Source organism: Dermatophagoides farinae, chromosome 2 (assembly GCF_024713945.1).
Source record: "Dermatophagoides farinae isolate YC_2012a chromosome 2, ASM2471394v1, whole genome shotgun sequence".
Taxonomy (NCBI): Eukaryota; Metazoa; Arthropoda; class Arachnida; order Sarcoptiformes; family Pyroglyphidae; genus Dermatophagoides; species Dermatophagoides farinae.
Window position 1 is genome coordinate 8,222,087 of NC_134678.1, and position 20,358 is coordinate 8,242,444.

At 34.0% G+C, this 20,358-nt stretch overlaps 6 protein-coding genes across 10 annotated transcripts; 4 read left to right on the top strand and 2 right to left on the bottom strand.

Moving 5' to 3' along the window:
- Positions 1 to 65: 65 nt before the first annotated feature.
- Positions 66 to 2,253, top strand: LOC124499422 (NADP-dependent malic enzyme). Its single transcript, XM_047063327.2, has one exon. It carries the CDS (start codon positions 73 to 75, stop codon positions 1,849 to 1,851), a length of 1,779 nt encoding a protein of 592 aa, XP_046919283.2. The 5' UTR covers positions 66 to 72; the 3' UTR covers positions 1,852 to 2,253.
- Positions 2,254 to 2,371: 118 nt separating this feature from the next.
- Tmem131 (Transmembrane protein 131) lies at positions 2,372 to 12,793 on the top strand. 5 transcript variants are annotated; one of them, XM_075728851.1, is made up of 11 exons: positions 2,372 to 2,849; positions 3,504 to 3,761; positions 3,866 to 4,146; positions 4,624 to 5,058; positions 5,124 to 5,298; positions 5,377 to 5,737; positions 5,798 to 6,366; positions 6,427 to 6,763; positions 6,823 to 7,107; positions 7,208 to 10,418; positions 10,481 to 12,793. In XM_075728851.1, the coding sequence occupies exons 4-11, from the start codon at positions 4,887 to 4,889 to the stop codon at positions 12,424 to 12,426; spliced, it is 7,056 nt and encodes a 2,351-aa protein (XP_075584966.1). In that variant the 5' UTR covers positions 2,372 to 2,849; positions 3,504 to 3,761; positions 3,866 to 4,146; positions 4,624 to 4,886; the 3' UTR covers positions 12,427 to 12,793. The 5 variants fall into 5 exon arrangements, with proteins under 5 accessions (XP_075584966.1, XP_075584965.1, XP_075584968.1 ...); XM_075728850.1 differs by having other exon boundaries at positions 3,504 to 4,146; XM_075728853.1 differs by lacking the exon at positions 3,504 to 3,761.
- Positions 12,794 to 13,837: 1,044 nt separating this feature from the next.
- On the top strand, positions 13,838 to 14,509 carry Srp9 (signal recognition particle 9). The gene has a single exon (XM_047063150.2). It carries the CDS (start codon positions 14,094 to 14,096, stop codon positions 14,328 to 14,330), a length of 237 nt encoding a protein of 78 aa, XP_046919106.1. The 5' UTR covers positions 13,838 to 14,093; the 3' UTR covers positions 14,331 to 14,509.
- LOC124499261 (3-hydroxyacyl-CoA dehydrogenase type-2) lies at positions 14,368 to 15,461 on the bottom strand. Its single transcript, XM_047063149.2, has 2 exons — positions 15,194 to 15,461; positions 14,368 to 15,136 (listed from the first exon to the last, which is right to left on the bottom strand). Exons 1-2 carry the CDS (start codon positions 15,354 to 15,356, stop codon positions 14,520 to 14,522), a joined length of 780 nt encoding a protein of 259 aa, XP_046919105.1. The 5' UTR covers positions 15,357 to 15,461; the 3' UTR covers positions 14,368 to 14,519.
- Positions 15,462 to 15,471: 10 nt separating this feature from the next.
- Positions 15,472 to 16,829, top strand: Torsin (torsin family member). The gene is made up of 2 exons (XM_047063146.2): positions 15,472 to 16,278; positions 16,349 to 16,829. Exons 1-2 carry the CDS (start codon positions 15,569 to 15,571, stop codon positions 16,740 to 16,742), a joined length of 1,104 nt encoding a protein of 367 aa, XP_046919102.1. The 5' UTR covers positions 15,472 to 15,568; the 3' UTR covers positions 16,743 to 16,829.
- On the bottom strand, positions 16,749 to 20,330 carry Chpf (Chondroitin polymerizing factor). Its single transcript, XM_047063145.2, has one exon. It carries the CDS (start codon positions 19,539 to 19,541, stop codon positions 16,836 to 16,838), a length of 2,706 nt encoding a protein of 901 aa, XP_046919101.2. The 5' UTR covers positions 19,542 to 20,330; the 3' UTR covers positions 16,749 to 16,835.
- Positions 20,331 to 20,358: the final 28 nt, after the last annotated feature.

The window sequence follows — 20,358 nt, forward strand, 5'->3', positions numbered from 1 at the left end:
TTCCTATTTAATACCTTGCTGATTGCCCACCAGTGGTAGAAAATGCTTCGTCTTCAAACATCGTTGATAAAAATGATGAAAAAATCAACACCTATGATTCAACAATTCGCCAATTCAAACGACGTTTCCAAATGTCAAATGGTGAAAATGACTATTAATAATGAAGGAAAAATACGTAATCGAGATATATTACGGGAACCAGAAATTAATAAAGGTTTAGCATTCGATGAACAAGAAAGAAGTGTATATAAACTCGATGGTCTTTTACCGCCAGTGATTCGTACTCAAGACTTACAAGTGAAAATTGTAATGGAACATTTAAGACAGATCAAGGATGATCTGCATAAATATCTATTCATGAGAGATTTGCAAGACCAAAATAAACGTCTATTTTATCGTCTATTACAACTGTATACGAATGAATTGATGCCAATCGTTTATACACCTCTTGTTGGTAAGGCATGTGAAAAATACAGTCTCATTTACAATCGTCCAAGAGGTATGTTTCTTAATATTGAACATCATATGGGTCGTATCCGCCAAATATTGGACAATTGGGATGAACCGGATATTAAAGCTATGGTCATAACCGATGGCGAACGTATACTTGGTCTTGGTGATCTTGGTGCCAATGGTATGGGCATACCAATCGGAAAGATGGCGCTATATTCAGCTATCGGTGGCATACCACCAGAATTAACATTACCAATTTGTTTGGATGTTGGTACCAATAATCATTTATTATTGAATGATCCATATTACATTGGCTTGCGAAAGAAACGTGAATCTGGTAGAAAATATGACGAATTTCTAGATGAATTCATGATGGCTGTCAACGATAAATGGGGCCGATCCTGTTTGATACAGTTTGAAGATTTTGGCAATCGTAATGCATTTCGTTTATTAGAGAAATATAAAGGAAAATATTGCATGTTCAATGATGATATACAAGGCACGGCATCGGTGGTTGTGGCAGGTCTTTTGGCAGCATTCCGTCACATCGATACACGGATCGATGAACATAGATTTTTATTTTTTGGTGCAGGCGGTGCTGCATTAGGCATTGCAAATCTATTAATTATGACCATGTTGAAACATGGGATTGATCTTGAAATGGCTGACAATAAAATTTGGTTAATCGATTCGAATGGATTGATAACGATCGACAGAATTGACAATGGCGATGATTATAAGAAAATGTTTGCCAAAAACGTGCCAAATACAAATGATTTACTAGAAATTATTGAAATTTCTCGACCAACCTGTCTGATTGGTGTGGCCGCTGTGAAAGGTGCATTCACTGAACCAGTATTGAAACGAATGGCCCAATTGAATGAACGACCAATCATTTTTGCTTTATCGAATCCAACTTCAAAATCTGAATGTACAGCATGGGAAGCTATTCATTACACGAATGGCCGTTCTATATTTGCCAGTGGATCACCATTCGATTCAGTACAATTCAATGGGAAAACAATCATCACAGGACAAGGAAATAATGTCTACATATTTCCAGCCATTGCATTGGCCGTCATGGCATGTCAAGTGGATAAAGTTGTGGATGAAATATTTCTCGTTGCAGCTGAAGCTTTAGCTGAATTAGTTTCAGAGAAAACATTAGCAAACGGAAGTGTCTATCCGCCATTAGAGGAGATCAATCAAGTTTCATTGCGAATAGCTACCAGAATTACTGAATGGCTATTCCAACATGGTCATGCACACTACACACCTGAACCAATTGATAAATGTCAATTTCTTCGACAAAGACTTTATCACCCATCATATGACGAAATGAATTTTGATGAAAAAGTTCAACAAAATCATTTAGCATGGCATCATATAACACCATAACCAACGACTAATCAATCAAAAAGTGAGAAAATTTTCTTTTTTTGTTTCAAATATAATTATCGATTACCATGTAATGACAACTTACACTGTCAGAAAAAAAAGAAACAAAACAAATTTAGAAATCGCAATCTTTATTATCATATTTATATAATTATCATCATCAAAAATTGATCTTGCAACGGAAAGAACTTTCTCGCAATCAACTTGACATAAATAATGGTGTGCTGGATATATTTGAATAACAAACGTGTGAGGGTGGGTAACCAATGGTGATATATTTATTATTACTATTCACAATTTATAATACAGTTGAATGAAAAGACAAAAATATAGTCGTCGATCGATCGATAAAATCACGAGTTTGGATCCACCATTTACCTGCATGGAGAATAATGAATTACTTTCAACCTATAAACAAGGTGTTCTTGTTTTGCCCCCTTTTTATCATTGGAATGAAACACACTTCTGTGTGTATCGTATCTCTTTGCGTCTCTCACTGTGTATATATGTTGTTGTTGTTGTTGGGTGCATATGAGAAAGAAAGCCGCTTTCGTGGCTTCTCCCCACATGAAGAACGGTAGAGAATAAAGATATAGTGTGTGTATGTTGTCTTTGGCACACGCGTGTTACTTTTTCTTCTTGTCATCATCATCATCATCACCATCACCATCACCAACACATTCTCTGTTTGCAATTCATTTTTTTCTTCATCATTTCTTAATTTTTTTCTTTCTATGCCTAAATTCAATTCTCACAACACAACAACAACGTTACGTATACGGATTTTCTAATTCTAAATCGAAAAAAATTTCATTTACCAGCCTGTTCTTGTTATTGTTTTGAGTGTGTGTTATGTGTACTGATGCAAATGTAATATATTCAGAGAAAACGACAACAACAGGAAAATATAACACATTTGTTTTTTAGTTCGGTTTTTTGTTTTGTTTTGTTTTTGCTTATTTTATTCTTAGTTCTTTCCGCGTTCATCTTGTTCAATTGTAAGTGTTTTCTTCTTTTTTCTTTGAATTAAATTCAATTCGATTGAATATTGTCATCACACACACACACAAACACATTATCAATCTGTTTGATGTTTTCAACCAATTTTCGTGTGAGAATTCATTTTTTCACCACTTATGAAAAGATCTAAGAGGGCAAAAAGAATAACGACAAGTAAGCGACTATGACAACGACAATCATTCACTTGTGCTTGTCACTCAAAAAGAAAAAAAAACTGATTTCATTTCAAAAAAAAGTCTCGACTATGTAATGTAAATGAGCTAAAAAGAGAGAGAGAGAGAGAGAGTGGAAAATATTCGTCAAAAGAAAACAAAAAATAAATATTTTCTTTCGTACATGTAATACAATAAGATATTCTTCGAGAATACACTTATTGATGATGATGATGCAATGAGTGAGTGAAACTCACAATTATAAATCATTGAAATCCGAGTGATGCTTAAAATCAAAAAGAAAAAACATTCGAACAAAAACCAAAATAACCCACAAACACACACACACACAAACAAACATGGAATTCGAATTCTTCGTAAGTATATTTGTTGTATCCACACACACACACACAGAGACACAACTCATGTAAATTTGATGATAATCAATATCTTTTGGTTTGTTTGTTTGTTTGTTTCTAGATCCCTTATCCAAATTGTGTTTGTGGTTTATTTGCACTAAAATCATTGATCAATCGTCATCCTCGTTAAATGTTATTATTATTATATCACCGATACATTCTAATCCTTTTTTCATTCATTTTTATCATCTGTCATTGCAAGATTGATTAGTAAACAGAACAACAATCAACCATATTGTGTCGCTACGGCGACATTATCTTCCATTTTTTATCATCATCATCATAAAATATGATTTCACCACAAATCGATATCTAATGTGTACAGTTTATATTTGATTTTGTGATTAAATTGTTCTTTTTCTTTCTCATTTCTGTTATTTTGTCTTGCATTTTTTTCTATCCCACCATTATCATCATCATCAGTATATCATCATTTGAATCAATTCACAAAAAAATTGTTTTATGATTGAGGAAGCTGAAGGAAAAAGAAAATAACAACAACAAACATCAACAATTGATAGTGAACATGTGATAAACATGATCATCATTGAAATATTGAAATAATCGCTTAATGACCGAATTTTCCTATTTAATTGCAAGAAGAAAAAAAACAAAAGACCCTATTTTCCAACAAATCAGGGTTAAAATCAACAAAAAATACACAATGAACAAATGCGAATGGGAAATATAGTGAATATATACAAGTGAGTAAAAGAAACAAAAAATTAAATTTTCAAAATTATCACCCGATTCCGATTAGATTAGATTAGATTAGATCAAATCTCTCTTTTATGATTTGATTTTGCCAAATACCTCTACACTATTATACATGGAAAACTTTTTTCTTTTGAATCTGTTTTTTTTCGGTTGATTATTCTTTCACCATTTGATTCATGTGATTATTTTCCCGTTTCAGACGACAATTTTTTACAAAAAAAAAAAAATGCAAATCATTTTCCCGTTGAATCAGATTTGTTTTTGTTGTTACCCTTTATCGCTGATTGTTGTCCAAAAAAAAAGTTTTTTATTTAGAAATCTTATCTAAATCAATTCACACATATACACAGAAAAGTCGTCGACGTGTTTTTACTCTGCAATTTTTTTTCTTTGATCGAACTAAAATTTTTGAAAATTTTCTCAATATATTGATATTTTGTTTGTTTGTTTTTCTCGCTTTACAGATTGGATTCTTGAATTAAAAAAGAAAAAATTTCCACTAATAAATCCAAATTAACTTGTCAATTTGCACTTTATTATTGTTTTTACGTTCGTGGTAATGGAAAATTATCGATGCTGATGCATTCGAGTAATTATCATCAACAAACTAAACTTCATCGTCATCACCATCATCATAATCATAATCATCCACAAGAATTAACAATATTGACGACGACAACGACAACGACATTGAACAGTTCAATAAGCCATTTCGTTCAACGAATCAATGCATCAGCAGCAAATCAACAATCGACAATTAATAGTAAAACACGATACCAAAATGATTTCGATTGCCGGCATTCGATTTTTTATCGAATTCTCTTCAATTCTGGTCCTTGCTTTCCTGTGCATTATGCACGAATTCACCGATGTTACCTGGGCAAAACAATTTCATTTTGGTAATTATAAATTCATCTTATCAGTTATTTTTATTGCAATTCGTTTTTCCCTCTCTGCTTAATAGATCATTCTTCCGCCAATCAAGCTGCTTCATTCGATGATATCGAGCCTTCATCATCGACATTGAATCATGATCAAGATGATGGTGGTGGTAGCAATGGTGGCCAACAATTTCATCATCATAAAAATCAAGCTACATATGTTCGATTCTCACCAGAATCGCTAACTTTTGGCCATCAGTATGTATAGAAATTGTTGTTATTGATCAGAAATTGATTATTTCTTTGTTTCACCATATATATAATATATAATAATAGTTCGATTGGTATGCCGATCATAAAAACGGTGCATATTCATAATGATGATGATGAAATTACATTGCAATTGATCTCGATATCAGGCAACACTGAACATTTTCATTGTTCATTTTTTGAGGAGAAAATCCTCGCACCAAGATCAAATACTTCATTTCAAGTGGTGTTCCTTGCCCGACAAGAAGGTTTAGTCAATAATACTCTTTATATACATTCATCAGTCGGATCGTTTCCTTATCGTGTATCAGCATATGGTGAACATAGCCCGTTTCGTGTTAGGCCGTTGATCGGTGCACGTGTTCCGTTGAATTCATCATTTGCTTCGTTAATCTATATTTATAATCCATTTTCTACGCCTCTACAAGTATGTTTTTTATGTGTCAACATTTAATTTTTATTAAACAAACACCATTGTTTCATATAGCTTACAGAAATGTATACCTCAGGTGGTGGATTACATCTAGAATTACCGGACGATGAATATGAAGCACCAAGTTCGTTATGGAATGTACCACCATATGAAACACGTCCAGTGATGAAGGCACATTTAGTGGCCCGTATTGCATCCAATCATACATCTTATATAAGGATTCGTACTAGCCAACCCGATATACAATTAATGTTACCGGTCGAAGTCGAAGTGAGCAATTCACCCGGTCTCTATTCACCATTAGATACATTGGATTTTGGCGTATTAAGAGCCAAACATGATCCACCGAAAGCATTACCAATACAGGTGATAAATGCAGCGCAAAAATCCGTTTCTGTACAAAGCATTGTTGTTACACCGATTTTTGATGGTCTAAGCGTCGCTGATTTTAGTGGTCCAATCAAAGTTCCACCACAATCATCCAATCCGTATCATGTGGCCAAATTGATACTTGATCCCAGTCAATTCTCTTGTACGGGTCTATGTTTAGGAAAAGTTTTGATAAAATCAAAAAACAATCAATATAAATTGACGATTCCGTTTATTGTTCGAGTCATCCAAGGGTAATGTTTCTATTTTTGATTAATTTGTTTCGTTTTCAAAAATTTCTATTTTCACAACAGTGAACTGCATTTCAATGGTACACAATCACATTTCTTTATGAATTCAAGCTCAAACTATCTGGAACAACGTGTAATGAATGTTGAGAATCGTTTTGATAGTCCAATCATTGTACATGATATAATATTACCGGACGAGGCAAAACCATATTTTCGTTTGACAACTAAACCCCCTTATTCATTGCCTATAACGTTACCGGTAGGAAAAACGTTCCCATTGTTGAAAATTGAATTCACGCCATCACCACAGCTTAGTCATTTCTCAACTGTGTTCCGTTTATTGACTAATTTAAGCTATTTTGATTTGCCTTTGTATGCTTATCAAGGAAGATTGGATTTGGTATGTTACAGTCATTAAATTGGCATTTATCTCTAATTATCATTTACCACAATAAATAGTTTATACCAAACTCTTCAGACCAAAGTAAATTGGATATGGGCCTGGTAGGATTGAATGAGCATAAAACATCAACACTTGTCGTTGCAAATCATAATCCAATAGCGATACGTTTGATATATTGGCAATGTAATATTACTGGATTGATTATAGAATTGGTCGGTACTAGTCAAGGAAATATAAGCGCCATAAGTCAGCGCATCGAATCATCATCATCATCATCAACAATGCCAATGGAAGACTCATCACTATCGTCTACTGCATCGTCATCGACTCGTTCGTCTGAGGTTTGTTTTTGTTAGGGATTAAAATTCATTTTCGCTATATTCTATATTCTATATTTATATGCGTATTGAATGAATGTATTTTCTCCCTTCATCTTGACAGTTACGATTACTTGAACCGAATCATTTTGCCATATTTCGTGTACATGTTCAAAAACTTTGTAATGAAGGCGTTCACAATGGAATCATAACGATAATAACTGCATATGAAAAATTGACTGTGCCATTGACAATTAAAGTATTAAAAGGAAATCTGATGGCCGAACCAGTGATAATGCCGAAAACGTTTCCTGGCAAGATTGTTAAATCAATTTTGAACATAAAAAGCAATTATAGCAGTACGATAAAAATCAAAGGAGCTTTCATTGAACCAAAAGATGAACGTTTCAAAATCAAATTGATTGATCAATTGATCAAACCTGGCCACGACAATCAGATACAGATACAATTTGATTCATCAGCAGCATGTTATCAGAAATTATGTTATACAGCATTGGATGTAGAAAAAGAAGTGGGCCATCTATGGTTATTAGGCTCGGGACTTTATTCCGACACTGCATATATCGATAAAGAGCTATATAAATTATTACGAAATCAATGGTTATCAATGACCGAATCGGATCGTAAACCAATGGTCAACGTTCGTCTGCAGATTGATGGTTTTGGTTCATTTGTTGCTCCTATTCAAGCACATCAACATTGGCCACGGTTAGCGAACAAATTGGTCATTCGTTTTCCATCGATTCGTGTTGGTCAAATGGTGACCAAAGAGCTTTTGATTGAAAATACCGCCGATCGTGAAGTATTGGTACAAGCAATAAACGTTATTGATTATCCGAATTCAGAAATCCTATTACAACTAACATCTAATACAATATTTCATCAACAATGGTCCAAAAGTGATCTACAAGCAATACAATCGGCAATACGTAATGGCCATAATCGATCTGCATTCTCTTTATATAACAATACTATTGCTTCCAATTCACAAGTTCAACGTATCACCGAATGGTTAGGTGTAGAACCGAATGCCAATTCTTATATAATGCTACTGCCAGCCGGTGTAAGACATCGTTTAGCCGTGACATTCAATCCACCTGATGAGAAAAATTATACCTCATTATTGATATTGAGAAATAATCTCACTATAATCGATGTTGTCATGTTACGTGGTGAAGGGGGCCGTGGTTTACTTAAAATTGGAAAAACATTACCCAATACATTGAATTCACGTCTAGTGTTTGATTTTCCCGAAAGATCATTGGAAAAACGGTGTCGTAATCTGATATTGGTTAAATCGGGCATAGATCCTTCCCCATCATTATCATCATCATCGTCGTCGTCGTCGTCAAGCAGTAATAATCACAAAACAGTCAATTACAATACGTTAGTGATGCGTGAACGTTTCAAAGCAGTCAATATTGGCCGTATGGCATTGCAGATCCGTAACTTTCTTATCGATGGTATGCCTTGTGAAGGTCATGGTTTTCGTATTAGCCGTTGTGAGCCAATACTTTTGTCACCAAATCAAACTGTTGATATTGAGATATTGTATTCACCAGATTTTACTCAACATTCAATAACACATGAATTAACCATAATGATCGATGATGATGATTCATTGGGTGCACAACGATTTTTACTTGTGGCCAATATACCGGCCAATTTATTGCAGCTATGTTTGGAGGCATTACCACGGCCAATATGGGAACCACATCTTTATTATATTCTCGTTACAATGGCTCTATTCGTTCTTATACTATCAACTATTGTGGCAATATTTGATGGACATCGAATTGCATTAAATTATTATAGTTCAAAATATGAATTCCTCAACAATGGTCTTGGCATTACGAAAAAACACGATGGAGATGATGATGGAAACAATGACAATAATGGTTACAAATGTGATAATAATTTGGCCAACCATAACAACTCATCATCATCAGCAATAGAATCTGCATCACATAAAATTGTAGCGAACGGATCGTCAAATATGACGATAGCCAATGGAAAACATAATCATAATCATCCATATACTACAGTTGGATCATCATCAAATCATAGTCAATTATCCAATCAAAAAGTAAGAAATCGACGTGGTGCAAAACAACAACAACAGAATCACCAACCGATACCAAATGGGAATATACAGCAACATCGAAGAAGTCAATCTAAATCTGCAACATCTGAGCCATCGACATCTAAACCTCAACAGCCAGAAACATCTTCGAAACATCATCATTCGAATGGATCATTGGATTTGGATTCTGAATCAAACACAACCGTGACAACAACAACACCACAATCTTCCACAAGTCATCATCAACATTCATCTTCATGGAGTCATCTAACACAATCGGAATTTTCGAGACAAGATTCATCATCATCCGAAAATAGTAATCGTTCATCAGATTCATCTAATTTTTCTGCATCATTAATGTCAAAACAAACGTCGTCATCATCAATCCGTCTAAATCAATCGAATGTTAGTTCAGATAGTAAAAAATCTCATTCAAATGACTCATTGGATGAAATAGCTTCTGCAACAGCAACAAATACCATATCAACTAATAATCCAGGCAATAATTCACCAAATGCTAGTCGTCAGGGAAAGAAAAATAAACGTGAATCATCCACATCGAAAGTAGCTATAAACGACATGCAAACATCGAAAACATTGGAAAAAAATCAGCCACATCAACAATCTGCAAAGAAGCAAACATCAACAACAAAGGTGAAAAATATCGCTAAAAATTCTGACAATGGCAAAAAGGAAAAATCTTCATCGAAATGTAATTCTGTTTCCGAATCATTAAAATCGTCACAAGAATCATTGTCTTCATCAAAACTTGAACAAATTGAAGCCACTATCAATCATGATTTTATGCCCACTAAAACAAGATCTGCTACATTACCATTCACCCAGAATGATTCAAATCAACAACAATCAAAACCAACTAATACATTGATGACCACTAATGATTCATCATTGTATGCATCTGAGTCATATCTATCCTGGCATCAAACATCAACCACATTTCAATCGAATTCGAATGTAAACGAAAATCATGTCGATACATTTTGTACCGTATCACCGTTTAAGCCTATTGTTGAACAGAATTATCATTCTTTGTCATCGCAAAAATTAACCCATAATAAGGAACAGAAATTTGATACATTTCGTAATGCTAAAGAATTTAATAATACTGTAGGCAATTCTAAATCGGGTTATTTTGGTTACTATGGAGTCAATGATAATAATAACAATGGCAAAGATATTTGGGATTCACCAATCACAAGCTTTGATACTGGTTTGTTTTTTTTTCTCATTCACACACTTTTTTAATTATTTTTTTTTCTTTCAAAACAACAGAATTGGCAATGAATCAATTGGTTAAACAAACGGAAGAATTTGCTGCAATTGATGATAAAAATACTGCTTCTTATATTAATAATCGACCATCTTTCAACGTTCAACGTCGTGGTGGTGTTGGTGGTGGACATTCAAAATTTCAGACATCACCACCAATCACAGATGATAAATGGGAAATCGGTGAATGGAGTAATGATCTTTTGAATCATTGTTCATCATCATCGAAAGTAGGAACGTCTACATTTGGCATTAGTAATGGAAATAATTATGAATCAACAATGGCACAGATGAAAAAATATCCACATCATCATTCACGTTTTCCACAATCGATCAATTATCAAGAATATCGTAATAGTTTGAATGACAAAAATCATAGTTCAAGATTATATGGAAAACAATTATTTGGCATGAATGATTCTAATATGACTCATATAAATAGTAAATCACACACACAACAACAACAAACAGCAACGTTAGCAAATGCATCATATGTAATGCAGAGAACAATATCACCGGTCGGCCATAACATTAATTTGGCCAATGTTCAATCTAGTCTCTCGTTAAATTCAATGAAAACAGCATCAAACAATAATTCAATCGTAACAGCATTATCATCATCGAGCCCAACCACAAGTCCAAGCATTTCGACGACAACTTTTTCACCAGTCATTGGACGACCGCCGACTGCTCAACAGCAGCAGCAATCATCAATTCTATCTACACAACGAAATAAATTACTTCCATCTTCACCCGCTGATTCGAATCATTTTGCAATGTTAAATTCCTGTCTGGAGAAATCACTAAATCAAAAAACATCATTGTCATTGTTACCTTCATTCAATTCGTCATCGAATGTTACGACAAAAAATTTATTTGGTCAATTGGATTCACTTTTGGAACCATCGTCATCGAAATCGCAATCGCTTTTATATGAGCAGCAACACTCTTCTGTTTCAAATGGTTTGTGTGTGGGTGGAAAGGCAGTCAACACTCCATCGGCAGTAAACGTCAATTCGCTATTACAAACTACCAGATCATCGCCATGGAATTCGGAATTTGACCCAACTCTGGATTCATTGCTTGCATCCGCATCTTCAAATAGTTCGACATCAAAAGCAGTTGGCTCAGTAATCACTGGAATGTTTACCAATCTTACCGATCATCATGGTCATCAAGATTCTGTGTGGCCATCTACAGCAGCCGAATCAACTTGGCCCACATCAATAGCTTCGCCGTCAAACACAAATAATATTTTTTCCAACTTTTCCGATTCTGGAAAATCATCGGTAAACACATTCAGTAGTGGTTTATCACCAATCGATTCGTCGTCTGCAAATCGAATTAGTTGGTTGACAACAAATTCATCTCCATCATCATCAACAAATAACCGTAATTCAAACACCATGATCGGGCCAAAAAATTCTACTCAATCGCCCCAATCTGGCGGAATGTGGTCCACAATTGATTCGCCTTTTCGTAATTATCATATTCAAAATCATACATTCAATGCGAATGATAATGTAGACTTCAATTCATTGGTCAAGCCGCAGTCAACAACAGACCATCATCATCATACAACAATGCATCCAGATCCTGTTGACGTTTCATCAACACCGGTCGTTTCTTCAACTGCTTCTGTTTCATCTTCTGATGCTTTTGTCGATAATAATCCACCATCGACTACCGTATTTGAATTGTTTGGAGGTAAATCACCATGGTCACCATTAAGCTCATCGCCACCGAATTCGACCACCGCTAATTCGATTGTTTCTGGTGCCAATATGACAACAAATTTTCTTTCACCATCACCCACACCTGCTGTTACGGCTGAATTATTGTTTGGTCGATTATCACAAAATTCATCACCTGTTTCATCATCCAATGTATCTACGACTTCGGCTAGTTCAAATTCAAGTAATCTGGATACGACACATTCTTCTAAATGACTCAAAACATTTAAAAACAAACACAAAAACACCGAGAAAATTTTTTTCCTTTGAACTTTTTGTCCTCGTTATTTCGTCTGGTAAACTTAAAAAAATAACATATTTAGATATTAAATGATGATTGTGTTTCTCGACACGCGATTAATTGATTAATCGATTGAAAACTACTAATAACTCAAATCACGGCTGTATTGATTCTCACTTGTCACACATGGTTTTGTCTTTTTTTGGCTGGAAAAACAACGAATAATTTCTTTTTGTCATTCTCTCTCTCTCTCTCTCTCTCTATTTGTCAAGTCTTGCTTGTTCAATTTAAAAAGAGAACGTTCTTTTTTGAAAAAAAGAATAAAATTTCTATTTTTTTCAATCACTGCTGTTTCAATTTTAATATTAATGGTCATCGTTAGCCAAAGCACGGTTTTCAAAACAAAAATTCCATTTTATTTTATTTTTGAAACTAGTGCTGCCATCTATTGTTACGAATATAAACTACAAACCTGAGCATTCAACAGGTGGTCAACAGTAGCGCCATCTACAATCGGGCCAAAATGAGCAATGTAGATGGCGCTACTGTTGACCACCTGTTGAATGCTCAGGTTTGTAGTTCATATTTGTAAAAATAGATGGCAGCACGAGTTTCAAAAATAAAATAAAATAAAATATTACAATATATTTATGACGATAGATGGCAGCACTGGTTTCAAAAATAAAATAAAGATTTATTGCGCCACGGGTATGAAAAATGAAATTAATAGCAATTGCTTATTTAGAATGTGGTAATGCAGTTTATTTTGATTTGTTTGATTAATATCAATAAGTAATTTACTATTTCAAAGAATAATATCATGGAATAAAGCCCGATTGACTTTCTAAATTCGGATTATATAAATAGTGAGCTTGACGTCGTAAGTATGGTATATGGCCTTATTAATAATCATGGAACAGGACTTGTCTTGTTTTAGAATTTTCATTTTAGTCAAATGGTCATTGATTTTAACAGCAGTCATGAAGGAATTGAAATTTTCGCCAAGAATCCTTGAAATATCGGATGGTTGCATCGTTTGATCATAACTCGATTAAAGCCATGTCTTGATGATTCAATTCTGGTGAACATGAACATTGTTGTTCTGTCAATAATAATAACCAAAAGCACTTTTTTCGTCACTTGAATGACAATTGTATTATTCCATTGGTTGATACATTATGAATTCAATGAAAGACATCCAGCGTGAAAAACATAAAAAAAGGAGAAAAAATAGACAATTACTAAATTAAACGTGAATTGAAAATCCGTTACCAAAATCCGATACAGTCGTCGTCTTAATCGTTTTTTAATTTGCCACCTAGGAATAAAATAAAAAACAATTAGTCTAAATGTTAAATTTTTCCAGAAAAAAATTGTCAAACCTCAAGCAGAAAAGTTGTTTATAAAAAGAATTAGAATCAATTCAATCATTTCCCGTAATTTTTCCCATTAAAAAATCGGAAGTTTTCCGAAAATTTTACACGTTGTGTTTGCTTGTGTTATGACTCGTGTGTTTGAGTTTGTGTCCTGTTGTTTGATTTATCTCGTTTCTTTTTTCCAAAATTCTACATTTTTTCGAAATTATTGTCGATAAAAAAATTGATGCAAGTCTACGTGGCTAACATAGAATTCGTGAATAAAAATGCCATATATCGAGAATTGGAATGAGTTTGCATCGGCGGCCGAAGCACTATATCTGGAGAATCCATTACGTTGTCGTCTAGTAATGAAATATCGACATAAAGATGGACAATTAACTGTCAAATGTACCGATGATAAAGTATGCCTGTTGTATAAAACGGAAAATTCTCAAGATATAAAACGTATTGAAAAATTAAATTCACAAATGATGCGACATATGACCAGTGATGAGGATTGATGCACAAAAATGGCTAATAATCATGAATAATCACCAATTGATAATAAATAAAACTCATTGTAAAATTGTATTTATTTTACTACACACTCACTTGTATTCCATGTCTTGTTTTTTCTTCCCGCTGGATTTGTAAATTGATGGAATAAAAAAAAAAAGAATACTACTATAATACAAAACAATGACACAAAATTATCCCCTTTCTGGCCATCTACATGCGCCATCTAATCGTATTATTTCACCATTGAGCATCGGATTTTCAATAATCGTTTCGACAAGTTTGGAAAATTCCTCCGGTTGACCAAGTCTTGAAGGACAAGGTGTAGCACATTGTATGAATTCGAATAATTCTGGTGCATTTGATCGTATAACTAACGGTGTTTCGAAAAAGCCGGTGGCAATCGTATTGACACGAATGCCTTCTTTGGCTAGATCTCTGGATAATGGCAATGTCATAGCATTCAATGCTCCCTGTGTAGCCGAATAACCGGTCTGTCCTTCATGGCCTTCCCATGCCAATATACTCGATGTATTTACGATGACCGATTTCGTTCCATTCTCACTCATTGGATTGTTAGCCAACAATGGTATCGATAATCGAATCACATTGAATGTACCATAGACATTAATTTCAACTAGATCAAGAAAATCTCGTAATCGCTGTGGTTTTTGCGAATTGAAATTATACAATTTGAATGCATTGGCAACACCGGCACAATTGACAAGAATATTTAATCGTTGTTGACCATCATTGGAATCTTGACATAATTTCAATGCTTCCATTATGTCAGTTTCTTTTCTAATATCACCTTGAACAATGAATGATTGGATCAGTTGTGAATGGACATGTTAATTTTATTGTTTACCTTTTATTCCAGTGACATTATCGATTTTTTCTTCGCTCGGTTTCAAATCGATTGTCACCACACGGATACCAAGTCCGGCTAAATGTCGACATACGGCCAGACCAAGACCAGATCCACCACCGGTAACAAACGCTGTTAATCCTTTGATTGTATTCAACAACATTTCGATTATTCTATTTCAAATTATGATTTAAATTAATTGATGATGATGATGATAATACAGAACACTGACAATACAATTTGGCAAACACATGGATGGATATAATAATAATCGATGATGAACAATCGATAGTAATTTGTTTTGGTAACGTGTTTGATGGATGATTCGAAATTGCATAAAAATAAATCCAATAAAACAAATTGTGATTGTGATTCATGGTTTCCACCCTCAACGATATGCCATCACCAGATGATAAACAATTAATGCTTGTTGTATATGATCCAACACGAAATCAACGACGAAAAAAGAAAATTTCCTTCATGTATATAATTCAAATTATCGCCTTAATTTCCATATGGGCGACAATATTAGCATTGGATCCATTTACGATAACTGGTTCAATCATCGCCAGTGGAGTTGGCTATTACTATAAAGATAAATTAACCTGTATGGTGAAGGAATGTTGTCATGATCATACGAGCGATAAATGGATCGCTAATCGTATGGAATGGTCCGACCTTTCCGAAGAGATTTTCGGACAACACATTGCCGTCAATGTTGTTAGTAAATTAGTACATTTTCATATGAAAAATGAAAATCCATCAAAACCATTAGTACTTTCATTTCATGGTTTCACTGGCGTTGGAAAAAATCATCTAAGTGATATGTTGGCGAAAAGAATCTATCGACAATTCAATGCAACTGGTGCAAGTAATTTCGTTCATAAATATGTGGCCACAAATTTGGCCAAAGGAAATGACTTAAGCATGTTGGCGAAAGATATTCACAAGAAACTAGACAACTGTGATCGTTCATTGGTGATAATCGATGAAATTGATAAATTACCCGAAAAATATCTGGACATATTGTTACCGTTTTTAGAACATGCATCACCATATAAAAAATCAATATTCATATTCCTTGGGTAAGTCTATTTATTGCCATCAATCGATTCGCTAATTTATTTTTTCTTTCGTCCCATTCGTAAATTACAGCAATAGCGCTGGAAGCAATATCAATAACAAAGTTGTACAGCTAATGCATTCTGGTAAATCACGTGAAGACATTGATTATGAAGATCTGGAAAATATTGTCACTAATAATGCGATTAAAATGGGTGGCTTAAAGAACTCGGAATTGATTACACGTGGTGTAGTCGATTTATTTGTACCGTTTTTACCGCTTGCAAAACGTCACGTTCGACAATGTGTGGTCGATAATCTTCGTCGACAACACAAATTCTCGGATCCATTTATTGATCCTGGTTCAGAATTTATTCGAAAAGTAATGAATAGTATTGAATTCAAAGACGATGAATTTTCCGTTTATGGCTGTCGAAGAGTATCGTCAAAAATTGCCATATTTTTGCCCAGAAAAAATCCACATTGACCAAAATGAATTTTTTTATATTTATTTGATTATTTTTTGTACCATATTTTTTATATCACAAATAAAATTTAAACAAAAATAAAAAAAGATTTATCATGTTTTTGTCCGTCGAATGTATTCATAAATGATGGCAGCAAGTTTCTGTTTCGATCCTAATCCATACAAAGATCGATGAAAACAGGATCGATAGTTTGGTATATTCGATTCAAAATGATCACAATCATCTAGAATTGATGTGTGATATAATTTTAGATCAGGTTCGGTGGTCTTCATCATTATCAATGACCTACTATCATCTTTGGCAATTCGATCATTAGATTGTACAAACATTTGGTATAAATCCCATTGGGTATCATAATAAATGTGTTGATATTTAACCAATGATTGTCGATTTCGTATGATGGGCATTATTGTTTGTGTTTGTTTTCGTGCACGTACATAATCATGGAGATAGAAAGAAACGATCTGTTGATTGGTATCATCAAAATAACCATTATCTTTGCGAACATCGAAAAATTTCATTGAAGATGTAATTCCAGCTGGTGACCTTTCATCCATGGTCAATTGATGAAGGGATAGATTAAATTTTTCTTGAAATATGGATTGTTTTCGTAGAATTTGTTCAAAATCTTGATTCGATTTATACGTACGTAATCGATATTCAACAAAAGGTAATGGAATAAATATCTGACTATCAGGAATCGTATTGACACGTACACGATTCAATAGTTGAGTGGTGAAAAGCATATTGCTTCGACAATGTAATAATAGTATTGGTTCGTTGGCTGATGTGGCCATCAACGAACGTGTGATAAGATCCAAATAGACCATTTCGGATGGAAATCTTGTTCGCGGTGGACTTGATGAATCGTTCGTATAAATTGCATCCGGTGGATTGATATCCATAAATATGATTCGAACCGAATTTGACTGGAATTTTGTTTGCAAATATAATGATAATTTTTTTAGTCGTTGAAATTCTTTTCTTTCAAATTCACTATCGATTGAATCATTTAGTGAGATATAACGAGTACGTATGAGCACGATGATCAACATGGTATTATGATTGGAATTTTTCAGACACACATTTGCATAATGATCGAGAAAACCTATGGCTACGGGAACTTCGGCATGACCGCGAACAGGTAATATCATTGTAAGCCGTAAATTTTCACTTGCATGTGGTATATCGGTCACTATTTCAATTGGATTCAATGGTTTTAGCATTTGAAAACGATATGATTCTGATGGCAATGAATTGCATTTATTTACTCGCAAGTCGACAATATATTCAAGACCACGAACTGCATCAAATTTTTGATATAAATTTTCAATGGATAAATCTTGCAACTTGATGCAAAACTGTGGTCGATGATGATTGATCCATTCTAAACATTGGCTTTTAATTTGACGAATTTGTTTCAATTCATCGGCGTTCAACGCACGAATTATTTGGACATCATTTGGCAAAAACATGTGCGTTTCATTGGAATATAACCAACAATTTACTTCATAACGATTTCGTGGTTTACGCGATCTAAAAGAGCCATTAAATAAAGTGGATTTCGTTATGGAAATCAATCTTTGTTCGATTGTTTCGATTTTCAAATTCAATCGACTAATACTATCGACTGTTATGAGTGTTTGTAAAAGTTGGTAAGTAGTGGATAGAAAATGAATAGGATAGATGAAAATAGAGTCTAGAATGGTTTGTTCATTATCCCGTAGAAACGAACTAATGGATGAGATCGATTCAAAAGAATGAGTATTGGAAAATGATCGATGCCAATAATGGACATTTCCATCGATATGTCGGTTATTATTATTACGGGAAATTCTCTTCACATAACATGGCCAATCATGATCACACATTGATATCAAAGTTGAACTGACCAAAAGACCGTAATTTAAGATATGATCATTGTGGCCCAAATTAGTAGCGATAAATTTTAATTTCGAATCTTCAGTCATTGAAGATTGATCATCATTCGAAGTGGAAAGCACCAAATCCGATACGGACAGCGTTCGAAGATATTGCTGAAGATTGAATGAATGCAGACAAGTCCGTTCGGTAATCATCAAAATCATGGCATATTCATCCAATTTTCGCTTTGCTATTAAATAATCCATTATAATTACATGAAATGGAAGATCATTATCATTTTGTGGCCATACATCAAGTCGGTGATTACCACTGTAGGAGACAATCATATTGCCTGTTGATATGTCTGGATAGAAGTAAAGAAGATTATCGCTGAAATCGTTCAACATTAATTCATTGGTCATATTCATGTATTGTACAATCAATTGGTCATATTGATCCGATTGGGGTGATGATGATTGGATAAGCAATTGTGGCCTAATCGATACGCAAACTAATAGTTTCATTTTGATATTCAATTCAATTGAATGAAAACGAGGACGAAAAAATTTAAGTTTCTTATCACGTACCATACTGTTGATGGCTAATTTTGGCTGATTAATCATATGAAGTGCATGTGAATTTGCCTCATTGATCATGACGGATTTATTACGAATCATTGGATTATAATCTGAACGAGACATTTCACGATACCATTTTTCTAATCGTACAAATAGATGATAATCTCGTCGATTCATTTTCAACACTTGGATTGATTCGGTATCATTTTCATCACCATTCAATGAATTTGGTTTCGAACAATCTTCCAACATTGGCATAAATAATAATGATAATAGAATGCCAAGCAGGCAACCGATGAAGAAATATTTATTTTTTCGTATCAGATAATAAGCTGGTTTCCAATATGATGGCATCATTTTCGCAATTTCGACAATTTTACATTTTTACCCCATTTAAACAATTTTTGATTCGATCACTTTGAATGTTTTGATTATTTCTTCTACTAGAATCTTCATGACAGCCATTGAGCAGCACATTATTATTATTAATGCCCATTAAAATCACTGAGAATTTGAGAATTTGTAGCGGCATCGGAAAGAAAAAAAATTCGACAACCCAATTGGCTGACATAGAACAGCAAACTCTCAGACACCGATTCAAGTAATGAGAATCATTGTAATCAAAAGGAAAAATTTTATAATGAACATTTATGTAAACACAGACGCGCCAATATATTACATCGAATCCAAGGAAACAACAACAATTCTATTCTAGTATTATTATGATTGCATGATATGAATGACTCACCACCAATCAATTAGACGAAAACATAATTTCAGTTTGACAATAATAATAACAAGTAAAGTATATACCATTTCGTTAAATCATGATAATTATTATTGTCATCATTGGTCACCAATACACACACACTGAGGAATAAACAATACCATGATGAGAGGCCTGAATACGACTCGATGAACTCGACATGTGATATAACAATTGTGGTGGTGGTGGTGGTAGTCGTTATTATTGGTCATACACAAGACATATGGTCTGCATTTGAGAGTGTTGGCAAAAAAAACTTGTAACAATTTAGTGGCGAATGAACATTGTAACCAGATCATTTGTCTGGATAGACAAACAACACAAATCATAATTGGGTTTCCGTTGTGTGTAGTAAAAAATTGATTGTCACACAATGATTAGAAGCTCTGTCCTCGATGGAACATAATA